The 18,306-nt window shown below is 44.4% G+C and overlaps 4 protein-coding genes across 5 annotated transcripts in view; 2 read left to right on the plus strand and 2 right to left on the minus strand.

The window, feature by feature from the left end:
- The window catches only part of rnf32 (ring finger protein 32), a 25,911-nt gene extending 22,577 nt beyond the window's left edge, over positions 1–3,334 (plus strand). Inside the window, exon 9 of the mRNA XM_003968070.3 lies at positions 3,206–3,334. The gene's annotated coding sequence lies outside the window, so the exon portion shown is untranslated. The remainder of the gene's footprint in view (positions 1–3,205) is intronic.
- Positions 1–6,801, minus strand: part of lmbr1 (limb development membrane protein 1) — a 23,942-nt gene extending 17,141 nt beyond the window's left edge. The window contains exons 1-5 of one of the 2 annotated variants that reach the window (XM_011607995.2): positions 6,592–6,796; positions 4,377–4,449; positions 3,937–3,976; positions 3,227–3,366; positions 2,706–2,809 (exon numbers count right to left, since the gene is read on the minus strand). In XM_011607995.2, the coding sequence (XP_011606297.1) occupies positions 2,706–2,809; positions 3,227–3,366; positions 3,937–3,976; positions 4,377–4,449; positions 6,592–6,654 (420 nt within the window). In that variant the 5' untranslated portion in view covers positions 6,655–6,796. Of the gene's footprint in view, positions 1–2,705; positions 2,810–3,226; positions 3,367–3,936; positions 3,977–4,376; positions 4,450–6,591 lie in introns of both variants that reach the window. The other variant, XM_029842665.1, reaches the window with a different exon arrangement.
- A 52-nt stretch (positions 6,802–6,853) lies between these two features.
- On the plus strand, positions 6,854–12,363 carry nom1 (nucleolar protein with MIF4G domain 1). The gene is made up of 11 exons (XM_003968069.3): positions 6,854–7,946; positions 8,027–8,139; positions 8,720–8,915; positions 9,060–9,383; positions 9,464–9,574; positions 9,853–10,023; positions 10,229–10,350; positions 10,468–10,600; positions 11,510–11,641; positions 11,714–11,823; positions 12,050–12,363. Exons 1-11 carry the CDS (start codon positions 7,041–7,043, stop codon positions 12,213–12,215), a joined length of 2,484 nt encoding a protein of 827 aa, XP_003968118.2. The 5' UTR covers positions 6,854–7,040; the 3' UTR covers positions 12,216–12,363.
- Positions 12,364–13,420: 1,057 nt separating this feature from the next.
- Positions 13,421–15,586, minus strand: mnx1 (motor neuron and pancreas homeobox 1). Its single transcript, XM_003968053.3, has 3 exons — positions 14,957–15,586; positions 14,353–14,513; positions 13,421–14,119 (listed from the first exon to the last, which is right to left on the minus strand). Exons 1-3 carry the CDS (start codon positions 15,450–15,452, stop codon positions 13,832–13,834), a joined length of 945 nt encoding a protein of 314 aa, XP_003968102.1. The 5' UTR covers positions 15,453–15,586; the 3' UTR covers positions 13,421–13,831.
- Between the last annotated feature and the right edge of the window lie 2,720 nt (positions 15,587–18,306).

Genomic DNA, 18,306 nt, shown 5'->3' on the forward strand with positions numbered 1-18,306 from the left:
CACACACACACACACCATGAAAGTCCAGTATCCTGTGTTTTGGAATGTGATAGTTAAAGTCCTGTTTCCTTGTCGGGTTCTAGATGGACTCGCCAGATGAGTCGCAACACAAAAGGAGTCAAAGAAAGGAAACGGCTTTTGGGTGGTTTATTTGACGCCCAATGGTGGTGGTGGCTTGTTCTTACTTGAGAAAAGGTGCCAAACTGATTAAAGAATATGGGTTTACTGTCAGGAGCCCATCAAAAGAGCCAATATAGACCGCTGAAAATCCAGTACAGAAACGGTTCAGCTCAACTTTTTTTGTCTAAAAACTGAGTCAGGAGAAAAGGGGGGGAAAATCCTGAGCAACTCGCTTGTTCTTTTTTAAATTCCCGGCTCGAACTAATATGTTGCCATGGTAACAAACATTGTAACAGGCAGCTTTAGGGAGACATTGTGACCTTAAAGGAAGGTATGTAAACACCACTTTATATTCTCTGGCTGGCCCTGCCCGAAAGAAGGCCTGGGAAAAATGTCTGCATGTGCAGGAGATTTGAAATAAATATCCAGGCCCCCATTGTGGGACTCCAACAAAGAGGAGTATCTTAGTAACACCGCGCGGGGTTTGCTCGGTGAGACGGTTCTCCTCCGCCCTCCTCCCTCGCCTCCACAATAAACACACTTCTCATCATTGGCGGGTTAGGGCTTAAGATGAGATTGATGAGGAGTTTCTTTAACCACCAGATGAAACCTGTTGGCCCTTTGCTGGGTCACTCGGGGGGTCAGACTCGTTCCAACTCGTTTCAGGATCAAACACATTTCAATTGCGAGGGAAAGAGCAAAAAGTCTATTCACCACAAAATACAATTATACAAAAGTGGGACGTTTGCGTGGTTTTCTTCACGCTAAATGCACCCGTTACTGAGAGAAAACAACACAATAAGTAGCTCATTTGTGCTAACGTGGTTGTTTCTGAGGAAGACAAGCTCTGAGCCACCGTACTTGATACTGTCGCATGTAATTATGTAATCAGCTGACATGTGAACAAAGTCTGGTGCTGATGGCTTCAATCTTTTTCAGAGGGTGTTGATCATCTCAGAAAGGATGACAGAGACGGCGTTGCCATTATAATGCCATCTACTGGTGATCTGCACACGGCCATCACAGTACAAAAAAAACCCTCGAATTCATCTCCAAACTGCAAATGCAGGACTTTAAGCCCTTTCCAGGAGGACCAAAAAGCCTCAAATACTCAACAAGAGATGCCGAAATATGAGTGCAAAGCTGTAAAAGGCGAGACATTTTACAGCAGCAAATAAAGCTGGATCATAACACCTGACATCAAGACCCTCAAACACACCGATTCATCCACAATTTGGACAATTTGCTAACCTATTAATCACTCGGAGGCAGAGCCTCTGAAGACCTAAAGAGTTAACATTAAGGGGGAAAAAAATCCACATTTCCATCTTTATTCTGGTGGCGTCTTTTAGTACATCGTCAAAAGTAAACACGGCCACATGAAAAGGCTGACTCGCAGCGTTAGTAGTGAAATTCATCATCCACTTCATTTCCGCAGTCATAGGGGCCTCGCCGTGGTGTAGCGTTAGCCCAGGAGGTTACAATTTCACATAAAACCTTATGTCTGTTATTGGAGAAAGGAATAATATTGCGTTATAAAACCTCCGATCTGTGTTTTACATTAATCTCGTCGTTCGCTGCAAGATTTACTCTGCAAACAGCGATTTAATTTAAATTTAAAGGCAGCACGGGGGGTGTCACCTCCTCCCCTTCCACAGCAGATGCAGAATATGGACGTGAAAGTGCAGCTAAACACTGAACAGTGCTTCCTCTGAAAACATCAGTGGCAAGAAAGGGTCTTGAAATGTAAAAGAACCAATGTAAAAGAGAGGCCCTCATCCTGCCCTCTGCCGAAGAAGTCCAACCGAAACAGATTAGCCTGCCGGGCAAGAAAAGAGCCGGCCGTCCTCTACAGTACAGGCTGATTTTTATGTGCTTTGGCCAGAAGAGACATAAACCAGAGAGGTTTCAAACTGTGACACAGGATAGAGGTGTATTAAAAGTAAATCTTTGCCCCTCTGTTTTGCGAGGTTCTATTGTGCTGTCATGTTGCTGCAACTTTATGGACTTTTGGAACACGAGCCCCCGGCCTCTTGTTTTGCCAGGTAATCAATTAAACAAGGAAGTTCGCTGAGCCTTACAACTCGATTATTAGCCTGTCCTTTTGAAGTTTTATTTCAGTGGGCTGGGGAGGGGGCGACGAGGAATCAGGCTTTAAATCAGTGGGGCCAATGCAGCAGTGTTGAAGCGTTTGCAGCCTATAGCCTTATTGGAAGGGTTTGTCAGGATGTGGCGCTGGGCGAAGTCCAGATTCAGACTTTCATGGTTAATGAGCTTTCTGCGGCGGTGGTTACAGTCAGTGGCGTGAGTCAGGGAGAGGGCAAGGACAAGGCACCTGCTGCCGCCGCCCTGACTGCTGCGCTTTGGCTTGATGGGGAAAAAATGAAGCATTTTTCAATTTTCCAACTCTTCTGTGATTGAATGCGGGAAGTTACCCTTTCAGCTAATGTAAATATCAGTATCACATTTGATACTGACATGGGGTTACGGCTCATCGCAGTTTTTCTATGTCAAAAACTACAAATGTCCATTTTTGTGAGTTACTAATTGTGGAACTATACATTTTAAACATGCAATTAAGTCACCTTTTTCGATCCTGCAAATCCCTCAGACTCCAAGAAGAAATAGGCAAAGGGCATCAGGACAAAGAGGGAAAGGTTGGAGAACAGCGACACCAGGTTCCACAGACCTGCAGGCAGCAAACATATATCAGGAAGCAAGTTAGTGAGTCGCACATCATGTGAGAACATGTTTATAAATTTAAACTAGACAGGCTTCTGTGTTTCTTCAGAGCAATCTCCACTTAATATTATGCATTGTTGAAATAGTTCTCATGAAACTTCAGCAAGGAGTTGGAAACTAGTCAGGTCTTCCTGCAAACCTTGGACTATAGTTCCCTCTAGTGGGTGTTACTACTCACCACACTCCATACAAACAGCAAGGGTGTTTAATACTAACGCCACTAAATTTGCCAGTGTTGGCAGTAGAGTTTAGTCTTTTAAGATTGTAAGAAGAAAAATGTTCAGGATTTGGTCCTGAATCGAACGTTGTCGATGCTTCAACTGAAAAACAGGTTTACTTTCAGGTGACGTGTGAGGCTACTGACCGTGAATGAGGGAGCCATTGAGCCACTGGATGTAATAGTTTTTGGGGAAGGAAAGGAGGATCTCGTTACTGATGATGGAGAAGGGCAGCAGGAAGACGGCACCTCCCGACACTGCCAGGGTGAAGGTGCACAGGTACAGACTGCAAAGGGAAATGCCTTGAGCACAGTTGCACAGCTAATATTTATCTTAAAAATAAATCCTATTATCGTTGACCTATTTATCCGTCCCATCTCTGCCCCTGTCCTGCAGCTACAAACCTGCGCTGTCTGTATCTGTGTGGGGGGTAATTTGACTAGATTGAGAGGATGTGACTCTCCAGATTGGACCCAGGGGACCAACCATCTGCTCGGTGGTCCCCACTTCACTGCATCACTAAAGGACCTTATTAACTGAAATGCTTTTCCATTATTTATGCCAGACCCACAGGAACCGTTTTGGCTTCGAGGGGCTGAAAGCTGCTGGACGTGGCACCAGACAGGAGCGCAGAAACGTGATATCTCAACCGCACTTCGACCTAACGTGAGTCAATCTGGCTGTTTGTCCCTGACAGCATCACATTTAACTAATTAATTACACTCAAAGGAGAAACTAGTGATTTTTAATTGATTTACCTACTGAATGTTTTACTGTTCGGGGCTAATCAGCCAAATCAGATAAACACCCGTTACTATTCATGATATTAGAAAACAGAGAGATGAGTTTTACTCACGATATTCTGTTGACAACTGCATCCTCATCCTCATGGTCATCTATAAAAAGACAGCAACACGTCACCACACAGCTAGAGATCCAAAAGATAGTATTCCATCACGCTGCTCCCATTATATAATGACACAGAGCCTTGTTTATTCAGTCTAATCTGTTTATTGTTGCTTCCATATTCAGCTGCGTAACAGGTGTGATTGACTGGCTTCACTTAAACAGAACTCTGTAGCGATCAGGGGTGGAGAGAGTTTACAGGGAGCTGACTGTGGTAGATTACTCTGCAGGCGTGGTTTCGCCCTCTCGTGCACATCTACTGCAAAGCATTCTGGGTCGTCACTGTATACAATGAAGGGCCATGTCTGCTCACAAACACTACAGCCCTCCCCAATAAAGGAGTTCACCTAAATAAAAATGAAAGGATTGGCAACCCGCTGATTCACTCACCGCTTTTCTTCCTGTATCTGGTTATGATGCAGTAGGAAACTATGTAGAGGACGGCAAAGATGAGGAAGCAAATCTGAAATGACAAAAATTCAGACAATACGTCAGAGACGTAGAATCACCAGAGAGGAATCAGTCAAACTGCCAACTATTTTTGATTATTTAATATAGATTATATCCTCCTAACTACACTTTAGATGCAATCATGAATTAAAGTTTTCTTTACACGAGCCTTTGGCTTTTGATTGGTTTATTTATGGAACAGAAAGTTCCCTAATTCTCTCAACACCTGACAAAAATAACCAGGCTATTAAAAAATGCAGAGTCATCACGAACTAGGTGGAATCGGGAGGGGTAAAAGTAGCCTCGAAAACAAGCGGGATGTTCTCACAGACGGCTCACATTCCACATTGGCCCTTCTACTGTGACAGTGACCGGGACGCAGCTAATGTTAGAAGCTCCCCCTTCAGCACTTTCCCCTATCAACACCGTGAAAGCCACTGTGGCCAAACTGGGATTATGACACGACTCAACCGTGCAGGAAACGGAGCGTTCCGACTGACCAGCTGGTACGAAAACACAATTCCCAACCGGGGCAGCCAAGTTGGATGGGTTTGTGGTGTTATCAGCTGGAGGGGGGGGGGGGGCTCAAACAACACAGAATCAGGTGCAGAGACATGATAAGTGGAAGCAGACTCAAAGATGCCTCGCGTAGCAACGGCAATAGCAAGACCTCAAATAACACTTTAATCAGCAGATCAGGTCAACGTTTGAACACGTCTGTCTTCTCCCAAGCCTTCACCCACATTGGCAGGAGGATTTAACACCTTTATGATACATGGACTGAAAAAGGAGGGGAAGGAAAACAATTATCGCTGAAACCTGACATTTCTGTCCAAGTAGGCACCGTCTAAAGGGAGAAGGCTTCAAAAACATCCTTAATATTCAATATTCTGCAACAAATTCAGGGTGGGGCTGGAAAAATGACATCATTGTGTCATGGTCATAGCTTAGAACCCCATATATGTGGCTTCAATAATGAAATAACAGTGGGGAAATTCATGAGGTGAATATTATCTCCTAACCAAAATGACCACACAAGGTCTGTAGCTGGTGCTCAATCAATAATCATCCACGAGAGATCTATAAAACTGGACAGCCAGAGCAGAAAATGTAGTTAACTACACATGACATGAGCGGCCACAGTAACACGATTTCCTGCACATTCCTGGAGCCTTGCAGTAGAAACACTTTCCCACACCTTCCGTCCAGCACCAGTCGTGTTTAGGAACCTGAGACCAGGTTTGGAGTCACTTTAGCTGCAAAGGAAGCAAGCAAAGCTGCCTGTGGAACTAAAACCATGTGCTGGCTCACCAGAGTTTGATTTAGAAGGATCCTGCTGTTATGGTAATATAACAAAGGGCCCAGGGCACACAATAAACAAGTACAAGCAGAAGAAGAGACAAAATATTAAGTCACAGAACACCATGTACCAAAGGAAAAAGAAACATTCTTGAAATACCGGTTAGATATTGTGATTCGCAACAAAGGGCGCTCACCAGAAACTGAAATAAGACACCAAATCCAGAGCTAGTCTTTAATTCTGTAATGAACAATAGTGTTCAGGTTATAAGAATTTGTAGTGGCTCAAATGCCAGCACATAAACGTAGATAGATTTATTTTTGCATTGAATATTGCACTGAACTGGCCCAACCACACCCTTCCTACAATTGCAGAGAAAATTGAGGATGATTTTGTCCTTGACTCCGGTCGATATTAATAATCACTATCTAACGCAACTATACCGTTTAATTAATCCCCATACGGCACATTATTAAGATTGATAGATTGATTGTTAGGAAAGATCGCTCTATTAAAAATCCATATAAATAATTTGCTTATTGAATTGCAATGACGCCCCCCACAAAAAACAAAAAAACAAAACTCAATCTGCGTTTAATAAGCATTGTTAGCTCGGATTAACATAGGCTAACTTGTACTAATTACACAGCTTTTGCAATTTCCCATTTTTTACAGTGCCTTACGTGGATGTAATTTCTGTGCAGAAGGCACAATAAAGAGATGCTTCCAAGTCTCATTGATTTTGCCGCTTAGCACTGACAGATAACGCCAAGATTGGACGCCGTTAACATTACTGGGCAGTAGAGGACGTCGTTAGCATGCTAGCCATGCCTAGCAGCACCCTGCCTTACTTACGATGTACTCTCGAACTTGGCTGTGGAAATTCTGCTCCCTGATAGTAACGTCGTCTTCTTCCATTCTTCATATTGCAATGCAGAAAAAAAAACTACGAGCTCGCTACATTCTAGCTCACACAGCGGACAGCGGAAGAAGACACTTTGGGTTCTGCAGAAACTGCTCAGTCTGGCAGACAGTTTACATCGGAGGATCCTGCTGTGCTCAAGAGGGCTGGCCACGCCCACAAACAAGTGACGTCATCGGGCCGCGCCAGGCGCCCTGGAAGTGAACAGTCACGTGGTCCTCATGGAGCTGCATGTGCAATGCTAACGTCGAAATGTTTTTCTGTGAAGTCTTCTGCTTAATTACTTCTGCCGATTGTTTTAAACCCCGTGGAGGATAATTATGTCCGCTTGTTAGCTAAGGTGAAGCATTTTAACGAGGAGGACACTCGAAATAACTGAAGGATGAAGGGGAAAATCAAGCAGAAGAGCAAAAAGCCAAAGGGGAATGAAGTGCTACAGAAGTATATGGTAGCAGTGGGTGAATTTATCAAAAACGAAGCTGGTGCTGAGGATGGAGAGCACGACCGTGGCTTGCGATTTGTAAAAAAGAAAAGCAGAAAAGAGCTGCGCAAAGAAAAGCGCAAAATGAAAAAGGCCAAAATGAAAGGCCACTATGAGGGTAAAAAGTCCACAAGTTCACCCGAGCAGGTTGGGGGGAAATCATCATCGTCACCGGCTGATAAACGACAGCCAAAGAAGAAGAAAACAGAGGAGACAAAGAAAGATTTGTCCCAAATGCAGTCAAGTAAGTCCAGAGAGGATCCTGGGAATGAATCAAACTCAAAATCCTCCACGAAAACCTCAACCAAGAAAGTTAATAGGCTTCAAGAATCAAGAAAAAGGGCCCTGTTGGAAGCAAATGAAGACGAGGACAGGGAAATAAAGAGATTAGAGCGCTGCCTGGGGTATAACAAGAGAAAAAACAAGAAAAACCTCCCACAGTCGTTCATGGCGGATGGACTGGACTACATCTTGGGGATGCTGGACTCCGGCGGGTCTGCTGCAGCCGTGTACGATGGTGATGAGGACATGGACACGGCCAAGGAGAAATTTCAGAAGCTTGGCGAGGATGAATCTCAGCTGTCAGGCGATGAGGACAATAGTGATGATGATGATGATGAGATGTCTGGTGATGAAGGTTCGCTTGAGGAAAATGACTTGGAGGAGGAAAGTGATGAGGATGAACTGGATGAGGAGGAAGGAGCAGAAATGGAGGATGAAGGGCCTGAGGACAATGCTGCTACTTCTGATGATGGAAGTGAGGTGGACGAAGAAGATGCTAATGCTACTGATAGCAAGTCAGACACTGTAGGTTCAGAAATACTCCATTATTGTTGTGGCTGCTCCGTCTTATTGTCAGCTCACCAGTGTGACCTTCCCTCGTGCAGGTGGCTTCTGGAGCAGGTAAATACGTCCCCCCTCACCTGCGAACCAATGAAGACGGCAAGCGGAAAGCTGCGCTTCAGAGGCTAAAGAGGAACGTTAAAGGCCTGGTGAACAGGTCAGTCTACACAAATAAGCACATCTATCTCATTATCTGTAAAGCAACATGAACCAGTTTCTGTCCGCCCTACCTTCTCAGGTACGAAGACTTTATATGATAAATAGCATTCGGGAAAGTGAGCAAACGTTATCATTATCATACATAATAATGTTTGCTCGACTTTTGAAATTGTGAACACCATTTTGTCTTAGAGAGCAGTCTTTGCTACAGTCAAAATAAAATGCTTTTTACTGTGTTTACCACCTTAAACATCGGTTTTGCTGTGCATTCCTACAGTGCGGGCTGGAACTACATGTGGGGGCTTTTTTAGAAGAGTCAATTTTGTTCCCGACAATCTCAATAGGATCCCTGAGATCTCTACAAGTGTGATGAGGGTCAAGGGAAGGTGTTTGTGCAATTCTCATTAAAGCCGCTAGATGTCGCCAAATCTCGACCCTTAAAGAGCTCAATCGGAATTTTGTGGATTATTCTTAGTAAAAAGGGATAATTTTTGAGCTCATGTCCCGTTAATTCACCTTACAGACATATGTTTGCCTTACAGTTTTAATTAAAGTAACTTTATCTTGTTTTTTATCAGGCTGAGTGAGCCAAATATGGCCTACGTCAGCGGTCAGCTGGAGGAGCTGTACATGAGCACCAGCAGGAAGGACATGAATGACACCCTGACGGAGGTGCTGCTGGCAGCCTGCGTCACCCCGGCACTGATGCCTGACCGACTGCTGATGGAACACATCCTCCTCGTCAGCATCCTGCATTACAGTGTCGGGTTAGAGGTAAAACGCACAACCTTCCTTTCTTGATGTTATCCGTAAAATCATACCTCAACAGCTTTTACGTTGGTGGTTTTTACTGCAAATCTTAAACCTTTTTATAATACGAATGGTCTCCGTTTGGACTCTTCTTTCCTTTGTTTCAAGGTGGGGGCCACTTTTCTCGAGACGGTTGTGAGAAAGTTTGATGAAGTCTACAAAAACCCAAGCGAGGGCAAGGAGTGTGACAACCTGCTCGCCATCATCGGCCACCTGTACAACTTCCAAGTGGTCCATTCGCTCCTCATTTTTGACATCCTAAAACTGCTGGTCAAAGGTTTTGCAGAGAAGGATGTGGAACTGGTCCTGTTCATGCTGAGGAACGTTGGCTTCGCCCTGAGGAAAGACGACGCTCTTGCTCTCAAAGAGCTCATCTCTGAAGGCCAGCGCAAGGCCGGAGAGATGGGCTCCAAGTTTCAGGATCAGACCAGAGTAGGAGAAACAGCGTTCTTCACTCAGGACAAATGTTAATGGCTTGAATCAGCGATGAGCTAACGTGCTTGTGTCCTCAGGTGCGTTTCATGCTGGAGACCATGCTGGCTTTGAAGAACAATGACATGCGGAAGATTCCAGGCTACAACCCCGAGCCTGTGGAGAGACTGCGGAAGCTGCAGAGGAGTCTGGTGGGTGTTTTCTTACACAGAACAATCAGCTGGCCAAGCTGTATTTAAAAGATGATCTTAATGTGTAACTTGTGAGCAGCTCTTCTCCATGTAGATAGAAGCCGTGTGTGTTGTCCCGACAGCTACCGCCAGATGGCGCCAGAGCACCACCGGCTTAATGCCGCTGCTGTTAGTTATTTTCACGATAAATTTTTCTTCTGTTTTTTAAATCCTGTAGTTTCAGCTGATTTTCCTCCTCTGAGCACTCCTGTTTAACTCAGCGTTAATATGATTCTCAGACCAGTCAGGCGGCCGGAGGCAGCGACATGAAACTGAGGGTCTCTCTGGACAATCTCTTGGCTGCGGAGCAAGTTGGCCGCTGGTGGATCGTCGGCTCCTCGTGGAGCGGAGCGCCCATGATCGATGAAGACGGGAAGATGAACTCCAAACAGAGCAGCGTGGAAGGCCAGGTAACACTGTCAGTGCGTTGGGATTAGGATTTTTGTTTATCGATAATGATTACAAATAGGAACATTTTAATTTGCTTCAACCTTAAAAAGATCTGAATCACAGTTCCAGTCACTTGAAAAATGCTGCATTTTTTTGTTTGTCAGCGATGGCGAAGAGAAATTCTGAAATTCCTTTAAGTCCTCTTTTTGGTGGTTTTTGTCTCAGTTTAGTGCCAAAGTCCTGAAACTGGCCCGGAAGCAGCGGATGAACACTGAGGTCAGGAGGAACATTTTCTGCGTGATCATGACCAGTGAGGATTATCTGGATGCCTTTGAGAAGCTGATCAGGTTTGTCATCAAACTCATCTGCACTTTGGTTCCGGAAGACGCGACACGCCGAGTGGCGTCTCTGACAGAAGCGCTGCCGGGCCGCTTCCTAAAAGCTTCCGTCGGCTCTCTGTGCAGGATGGGCCTGAAGGACAAGCAGGAGAGGGAGATAGTTCATGTTCTGATGGACTGCTGCCTTCAGGAGAAAAGCTTCAACGCCTTCTACGCCGTGCTGGCCGAGAAGTTCTGCTCCTACGACCGACGCTTCCAGGTCACGAGAAAACCACAAATACAAACCTGCATCACTCCGGTTTGATTTCTTGGGTGTTAAACAGTTAATAGCTGTCGTTTAAGATGACGTCCCGGCTTTTATTTTGATACTGGACTCGCACTTAATGTTCACTTTTATATTTACTTAATGACATTTCCTCTGCTGACTGGACATAAAACGTTAGCATTACACATCCAAATTATACAATAATAATAAAGTGAGGTCACATTTATGTACATTCTATAAAATAGAACATTTTGCCACATGCTGCTGAAGGTCTGCTGATCAGAGCTAGCTTTGATTATTAGAATTACGGCTCTCAAAGTAGATGTGTTATGATAAAGGCTTTTGAATTCATCTAAAAACTTTATAATGCAATTAACACTTGGAGAATGTGTCACACCAACTGTCTTGGATAGAGGTGCACTAAAAACAAGGAGAAACCTCTGGTCCTGGTGGTGCAGGAGGAACCATTGACAAGAGTCGTGTGTGTGTGTGTGTGTGTGTGTGTGTGTGTGTTTCATGGATTTTTAACTGGCTAAACAGAAATATCTGCCTTTAGTTTTTCCACCTTTATACTCTCACAATAATTCACAGTGAAAATAGACATTTTGAACAGCACTTTGGCTTCCTGTATATTAAACTGACTAAACTCTTAGTTATATATATTAGTTATATATTCTGCATACATGTGTTCTATAGTTTTAACTACATTTAGCTCCCTCAGTAGTCATCCATCAGTGTTGCTGACTGAGGGTGTTTGTGGGTGATCGTACTCAGACGACGGTGGTGATGCTGCTCTTCCTCCTACTGTTCCACTGGTTTTTCTCCCATAACTGAGGAGTCCGTTTTTTCTCATGATCATTTATTGCCTGTATTTTGTGTAATCTTCACCCCTCATCTTTCCAGATGACCTTCCAGTTCAGCCTGTGGGACAAGTTCAAGGAGCTGTCCAACCTTCCCAGCAGCACCTTCAACAACCTGTCCCAGCTGGTTGCCTGCTTCCTCCAGAGGAAGTGCCTCTCTCTTTCCATCCTCAAAGTAGGTGGCTTCCATTCGTGAGGCTGTTGGATTTAACTACTATAAGGATCAAAAATGGGATTTGTTGTTTAGGTCATAGAGTTTGGGGAGCTAGATAAGCCCACGGTGCGCCTCCTGCGTCAGGTGTTGACTAAACTGCTGAAGGAATGTGATCCTGAGGACATCGCCAGCATATTTGGGAGGTGACTGACACAAATATGCATTTTTATTGGTTTGCTCATTAGATTTTGGGTGGTTTTGTACCATCGCAGCAGTAATTAGCCCCCAATGCTAAAATTAGCATGCTAATATAAGGAAATTTACAATGCAGATGGATTCTAGATTTATTTGATACCATTAAGATTTAAAGTAGTTATTTTGGGCATTCATGTAGTAAAGGTTTTACCTTTTTGAATCCTCCTCTTTTAGGATTTCTGGAATTCCCAAGCTCGGGATGCTGCGGGAGGGATTGAAGCTCTTCATCAGTCACTTCCTGCTGAAGAGCGCACAGTCGCAGGGATCAGCCGAGCTGTCGGAGCGCGCTCAGGTCGCCACCAAAGCCCTGGAGGCCAGAGCGGCCAAACTAAAACTGTAGAGCAGCACTCGGCCGACGGGCCGAAGATTATTAAGAATGCGCTTTTGACAGTGTTTGTACATAATTTTAATGTAAAATACTCAAGACCCTTGTTGTTGGTGTAATGCAGTAAAGATAATTCTGTAATAAATCCCAGTCAAACCCGTAATGTGTGTGTTCCACCTGTCTACAGTTGTGTAATCATCACCAACAAAGGTCTAAAAAAGTGCAAGCATTCAGATTAGATGGACAAAAATGTCCTTTTCCATCTGCTTGTATTGAGCCTCCAGTATTTGCTATTTTTGTGGAGATTTGTAGCTGGATTTTTTTTTTTCTTTCCGTCAAAAATAAGATACTTTTGAGTTAACTGCTGTTTTTTCCCCCCAGGAATTTATGACCTTTTGATCATTATCTGCATCCACAATCCCCAATGGACCAGCTCCCAGTCGGGAGTCGGGACAGAAATGACAAAGGGTTGGACACGTCCTGCGTCTCCATCCAGTGTCCACTCTGGCCATTGTGCAGCTGCATCCGATCTGGGCTTTATTGAGTCTATTTACACCATTACAACATCACAATGAAGCCTTTCACTGCCCTGAAGTCCGGCTGATTAGAGAATATTTGATGTTTGCATGCGCGAGGAGAGCAGTGGTGGGCTGACCTTTGAGTCCACACCTGTACCTGTCAGCTCAGTCCCTCTCTTCCCTTGAGTTTATTAATTTTCTGGATTGAGTATATTTGTAGACGGCGGGAGTTGAGCCTCACCTGCAGGTGTACTCGGGCTGGGCTCGACCCCTGCATGAACTTTGATTTCGCCTCTAACTCTAAAGCAAACAGCCGAGATAACCAGCAGATCCCTCGGTAATCCTTTTACATACGGCGCGTAATCAGCACCGAGGAGTCACTTCAGACCGTTTCCTGTGGCCCCCGACGCGTGCGAGAGTGTCCGACTGGATCCAAATCTGCTTCAAACGCAGCGGAAGTGACGGCGGCTCCGCTCCCTGGTGTCGCTCAGGGCCCCTCGCCGCTGCGGGCCCATTGCCGGTGTGGTGTGAGATGTCTGCTCCGTCCGCCTGGCCGCCTCCGTGTTTGCTCTCACCTCGCGTTTGCACAGATCCGACACTGTTATTACCGCTGATTCCCATGACCCGACCTGTCAGAGCGCGCAGGAAAACACCGACCTCTGCAGCCGAGAGGGCCACAAATCACAGACGCCTGCGCCTTCGTGACTTTATATATAAAAAAACATTTTATTTCACACGGTTTTGCACCGAGATCGACGCTAAACAAGAAGTTAGCATGCACTGGTATATGCCCATTTTATAAATACACGATAGAAAAATAAACGTGGCATATTTGCAGCTAAAGAACATCACAAATGAGGCTTGAACAAGGGAAATGTTTCAGTTTTTTTTTTAAATGAAGCATGCATTAAGTCACAGTTTACGACCGAGTGTTGGATAATGTTAGAAAAACATAAATGTCCTGCGTCTCTGACACCCGCACAGACCAGATTTTATTCTTTTCATGAGAGCAGAGGTCGGTTAAATGCTCAGTAACTCCGTGGAGGTGATTCAGAGGTGGGACTGGCATGCAGGTGTGTCTGGAGGACGCGGTGAGTGGAGGTGGAGCGCGCCTCAGGGCTGCGGGCTGACGTCGCTCGTGTGATTCCTCTCGTCGTCCGAGGAGCATTCTGACGAGTTGTACAGGAAACTGTCGCCTTCGTCGTCGTCGCTGTCCCGAAAGTCTCTTATTCTGCCGTTTTTGGCGTCTGTCTTGCTGTTATAGTCCGACTGTTCGAGTCCGTCTGCCTTCTCCTGGCCGCCTTTGCTGCCTTTCTGCTTCTCGGCCTCCTGGGCGGCCTGCTCTTTGGCCTTCTTACTCCTCTTCCACTTCATGCGTCTGTTCTGGAACCAGATTTTAACCTAAATAATACAAATAAATAAGACTGATTACTATAAACTCCCACAGATAGGTGTTGCTTGCGTAACCGTTTGCGTAAATATTGCGCAGCCGTTATCAGACGGAATAAAAACACTACTAATCATTTAAAAAGGTCATTATTTGACTAAATGGCTGCAACCCGCAAAAATCAGGATTTCGAAATATGTTTATGACGCACGAAGGCATAAAAAAAGGACATATTGTTGTATTTGACCTGCGTTTCTGTCAGCATGAGGGACGTCGCCACTTCGAAGCGCTTGGGTCGTGAGAGGTACTTGTTCAGCTTGAACTGATGCTCCAACTCCAGCAGCTGCTGGCTCGTGAAGGCAGTTCTTGGCCTCCTGCACTTGCCGAGCAGGTTGGACTGCGCCTGGGCTGCAGACACAACAGGGATGAAAACATAAACCCCACGCCCTTCAAAATCAGACTTTAATCATTCCTATTTTTTGCTCTCTGATTAAGGCGACAGCGCGCGTATGGATATTTCCAGAGCGGAACTATTTGCAGCAAATCTGTTAAAACGAACCGAGACAAAAAAAGGCTGTATCTGGTGAGCAAATAGCATGTAGACTGTGGGTTTCACACACCTCTGCAACTTTCCCTCTGTCCATTATCTGTCCATTTTAGTCTCTCTTACAAAAAACGTCACTCTGTGATGGCCCCTTCACGCATATGATCATAAATGAGGACTGCTCATGCGTTCATTCAACATTTAAAAGTGCTTAAACTTCAATAATAAACTCAACATTTAAATGAAATAGCGTCTACGTTTAAATTAAATAGCCTCTAATTCCCTTCTTCCCTGGTGGAGCTCTTACAGTTAAAGTCAGACATCTTTGGTAGCATCATCCCGGCCGTGGACACCCGGAGCCAGTGGTCCAGTTGGAAGGTGCTGGCTGACAGTTTGATGGGGTCGCTGCTGTGGTGTTGGTGGGAGCCGTGCGGGTAGGAGTAGGACAGCGCTGGGTGTTGGCCTGTGATGGCAGCTGCGGAGTAGGTGTACATGGGATGGCCGTAAAGAGCCTGTGCGGGGATGGCTGCGGTGCTCTGCGGATGTAATCCAACCATGCTGTGCGGGCTGTTGAGGAAACCCGGTTTGGGAATCAAGCCGCAGGTGGAGATCCTCGGCGGAGACGGCGTCTCGGTGCGTAAAGAGTCGACGCCCGTCGTGAGCTCCGGAGCCGCAACACTTCCAGACGTCGGGATGGAAGAGGAGGAGGACAGGGAAGTGACCAGCGCCAGCGGGGCGGTCTGGACCTTGGGGGTATCGACTGCTAACAGCGCGTCAATGCGAAAGTTTTTGGATTTCTCCATTTGGATGACCGGTGCGCGCCCTTTGTCGCCTCTGCTGCCGCCAGCGATGGAGAAGTCAGTGTTGTTTTCCCACCTCTCTAAAGTTATGATGTGGTCCGGAGTGTGAGAGAGGAGCTCCGTGTCACACTTAATCCCTGTTAGAAGGAGGGGATTGGTGTAGCCGCGGGGCTGGGGGCCGCCCTGCGCGTCACGGAGGCAGCGTCGCCTCTCTGCATAATCACGGCAAAGCATGCGCGCTGCTTCTATAAAGCCCAACATTTAAAATCAAAGTTGGTTTTTAAATGATCGATAAAGTCGCTAATATAAAAGTGATGTTAGATTTGAGATATTCTTGAATATACACCCGTTTCCTGTAAACATCAATAAATTGGAGTTCAGCCCATCTAATTTATGTGACTATAATTTAACGAAGGAAATGTTAAGATATTCTGATAAACACATAGTTCTACAAAGAAAATCTACAAATTATTACATTTTAGGTATTAGAGGTAATCGGGGGCTCTTGGTATGAATTAAAGATTCTTTTCTGAGTAGATAATTCCTAAACGAAACTGTAAATATACAAAAGCCTGGATAAAGTAGATTCATATTAGTAAAATAATTGGGGGCAATTGTTTTTGCTAATGTTTGGACAGGAGAGGACAAGAGTAAAATCGGTGTTTCGACACAAAAATAGAGATGTTAAGAAATATATCTAAAAATTGTCTGAAAATGCACGAACGAACCTGTGCGCAAAAGTAAACCCCTGGAGCCCAATCCCCCCGCCAGGCCAACGGGAAATTGAAGTAAAAGCCGCCCTTCTGGCGTCTGTCCGTCCCCAGAGGTGACAGACGGGGCCTGATCCGTGATGAACGCAGGGAAAAACATTTCAAAACAGGAATAATTAAACATTGTAAAAAGATCTCTAAAACGCACTTTACTGTTCGCATCCAATACAAACTAAAATGTGTATTTACTTAAAGAATATATTTAAATAAGTCTGAATTTAGGCACGTTTCATGCGCAACGAGCTGCAAAAAAGTGCACACGAAAGCCCCAAACCTGTGATGAGGAGAGAGATCAAACTAATAGGTTGGAGGCTCCGGGTGACTTCGGTCTAATAAGCCACTTAAAGTTAATGGAAGAGGAGGTCAAAATGAGAATTATTGACACCCAGTTGCCCTTAACCTGTCTACCAATAAAGCTGATTAGTTTTTGTCGATTCATCAACTAAGCGCGCTCCAGGGACGTTTATTTGCTCGGGGGAAATCAACAAGTCAGCGGGTAGTTTCCACGTAAAGGATCGCTCTTTAATCGTGGCCCTTGATGATCATGACCAATTACAGAATGATAAGAGGGAGATTGATGCTGGTGGGACATGGACCTGCATGGAAACGTGGGAGAACGGGGGAGGAAGACGGGAGCGGGCCGGTGTTTGTGTTGCGGGAGACGCGTCAACGTGACGCGGGGGGCTCTCGCCCTTGTCTTAAATGAACATTACCTTCACAAGAATGTATTTATAGCAACTGTTAATGCGCCGTACTGACAAATACGTTGATTCGCCGCGTCCCTTGGCTCGGTGCTGTTGTTGTGGGGGGCTCAATAAACACTTTCACCTCTGGACATTTACCAGAAACGTCTTGTTTTGCAGACGCGCCGTCGACGCGCTTGTTACCGGCCTCCCGCATGATGATGACACGGAGCCGGAGTCCCGTTCGAGCTGCGCCTTCCGCCGGTTTAATTTCATTAAGGTGTCCCGCATGAATATTTCTATTAAAGCAGCGGTGAAATATGGAGCCATTTAGTATTGGCCTTCACCGATCACCCAGATTTATCGCCCCTTTTCATCACAGCTATTGGAGAGAAAATTAATAAGGCGCCTCAGATGGACCCGGACCCCAGAACCCGGTCTTTCCTGAAAGCTGTTAATTTGCTCCGTAATTACATTCACAATTATCTAAAATACAAATCAAAGTGACAAATCGGAATAGTTTAAATATTAATTACCTTCCGGAAAAGGTATGAAAACACAATTTAAAACGACCTACGCTATTTTTAGCCCATAAACGCGTTTGGGCAGATTTGCAATCCTTTTTTTTCAACGGAGATTTTTAAGCCCAATTTAGGTGATAAAAAAATGATGTTTTTTCATTTTAAAAATTAATTTGAGTTTATTGAAACAGCGCTCCGACTACAAATGAGATTTCACCTTTCTTTCTAAGTGTTTCAGATTAGCCATAAATGTGGATGTAGAATACTTAGAATATATAAAATAATATAACTTTACTGTTAAAACCATTTATCGACTGGTGATCATGTATAAAAAGCCCTTTTCGTTCAACCAATAAAACCCCTTTGATATCAAAAAGAACTTTGTTTAGTAATAACTAGCATTCACACGGATACTTTAGCACATTATAATAAATGAATGAATACTTTTGAGCACTTGTTTAATATTAAAAATAAACTTGACAGTTTATAAAATCTCATAACAAAATAACACAATTCATACACTTGACGTGTTTGTTAAATATAACATGATACAGGACAGATAAATATTAAAAGGTTTCTCCTTTAAGTAGCTTAGCTTTATTCAATCATATGATTGAAAGTGTTGAAAGGCATCATTTTCTTATTTTTGTGTAAAGGTTATAAAATTTAAAAGAGTTTTTGATACGGTGGAGAGAGAAATTGCTGCTGTTATTGCTCAACTGAACACATATATAATTCATATATAATTGTTTTTTTTAATATAACTTGGCAAAAACTACATGATTCTTGATTCTAATTTATATTCACTGAAAGAAATGCTAGGATACACCACACGGGAATAGAACAGTTATCAAAAGTTATTTAAGATGTGTTTTTGTCTAGT

Source organism: Takifugu rubripes, chromosome 10 (assembly GCF_901000725.2).
Source record: "Takifugu rubripes chromosome 10, fTakRub1.2, whole genome shotgun sequence".
Classification (NCBI taxonomy): Eukaryota; Metazoa; Chordata; class Actinopteri; order Tetraodontiformes; family Tetraodontidae; genus Takifugu; species Takifugu rubripes.

What these genes read in the sequence shown, in the direction of transcription:
- nom1 (XM_003968069.3), top strand. Translation starts at nt 7,041, where the DNA reads ATGAAGGGGAAAATCAAGCAGAAGAGCAAAAAGCCAAAGGGGAATGAA. An exon ending in ATTACAGTGTCGGGTTAGAG is followed by an intron (nt 8,916 to 9,059) that starts GTAAAACGCACA and finishes CTTTGTTTCAAG; the next exon opens with GTGGGGGCCACTTTTCTCGA. An exon ending in ATCGCCAGCATATTTGGGAG is followed by an intron (nt 11,824 to 12,049) that starts GTGACTGACACA and finishes CTCCTCTTTTAG; the next exon opens with GATTTCTGGAATTCCCAAGC.
- mnx1 (XM_003968053.3), bottom strand. Translation starts at nt 15,452, where the DNA reads ATGGAGAAATCCAAAAACTTTCGCATTGACGCGCTGTTAGCAGTCGAT. An exon ending in AAAGATGTCTGACTTTAACT is followed by an intron (nt 14,514 to 14,956) that starts GTAAGAGCTCCA and finishes TTGTGTCTGCAG; the next exon opens with CCCAGGCGCAGTCCAACCTG. An exon ending in TCATGCTGACAGAAACGCAG is followed by an intron (nt 14,120 to 14,352) that starts GTCAAATACAAC and finishes TGTATTATTTAG; the next exon opens with GTTAAAATCTGGTTCCAGAA.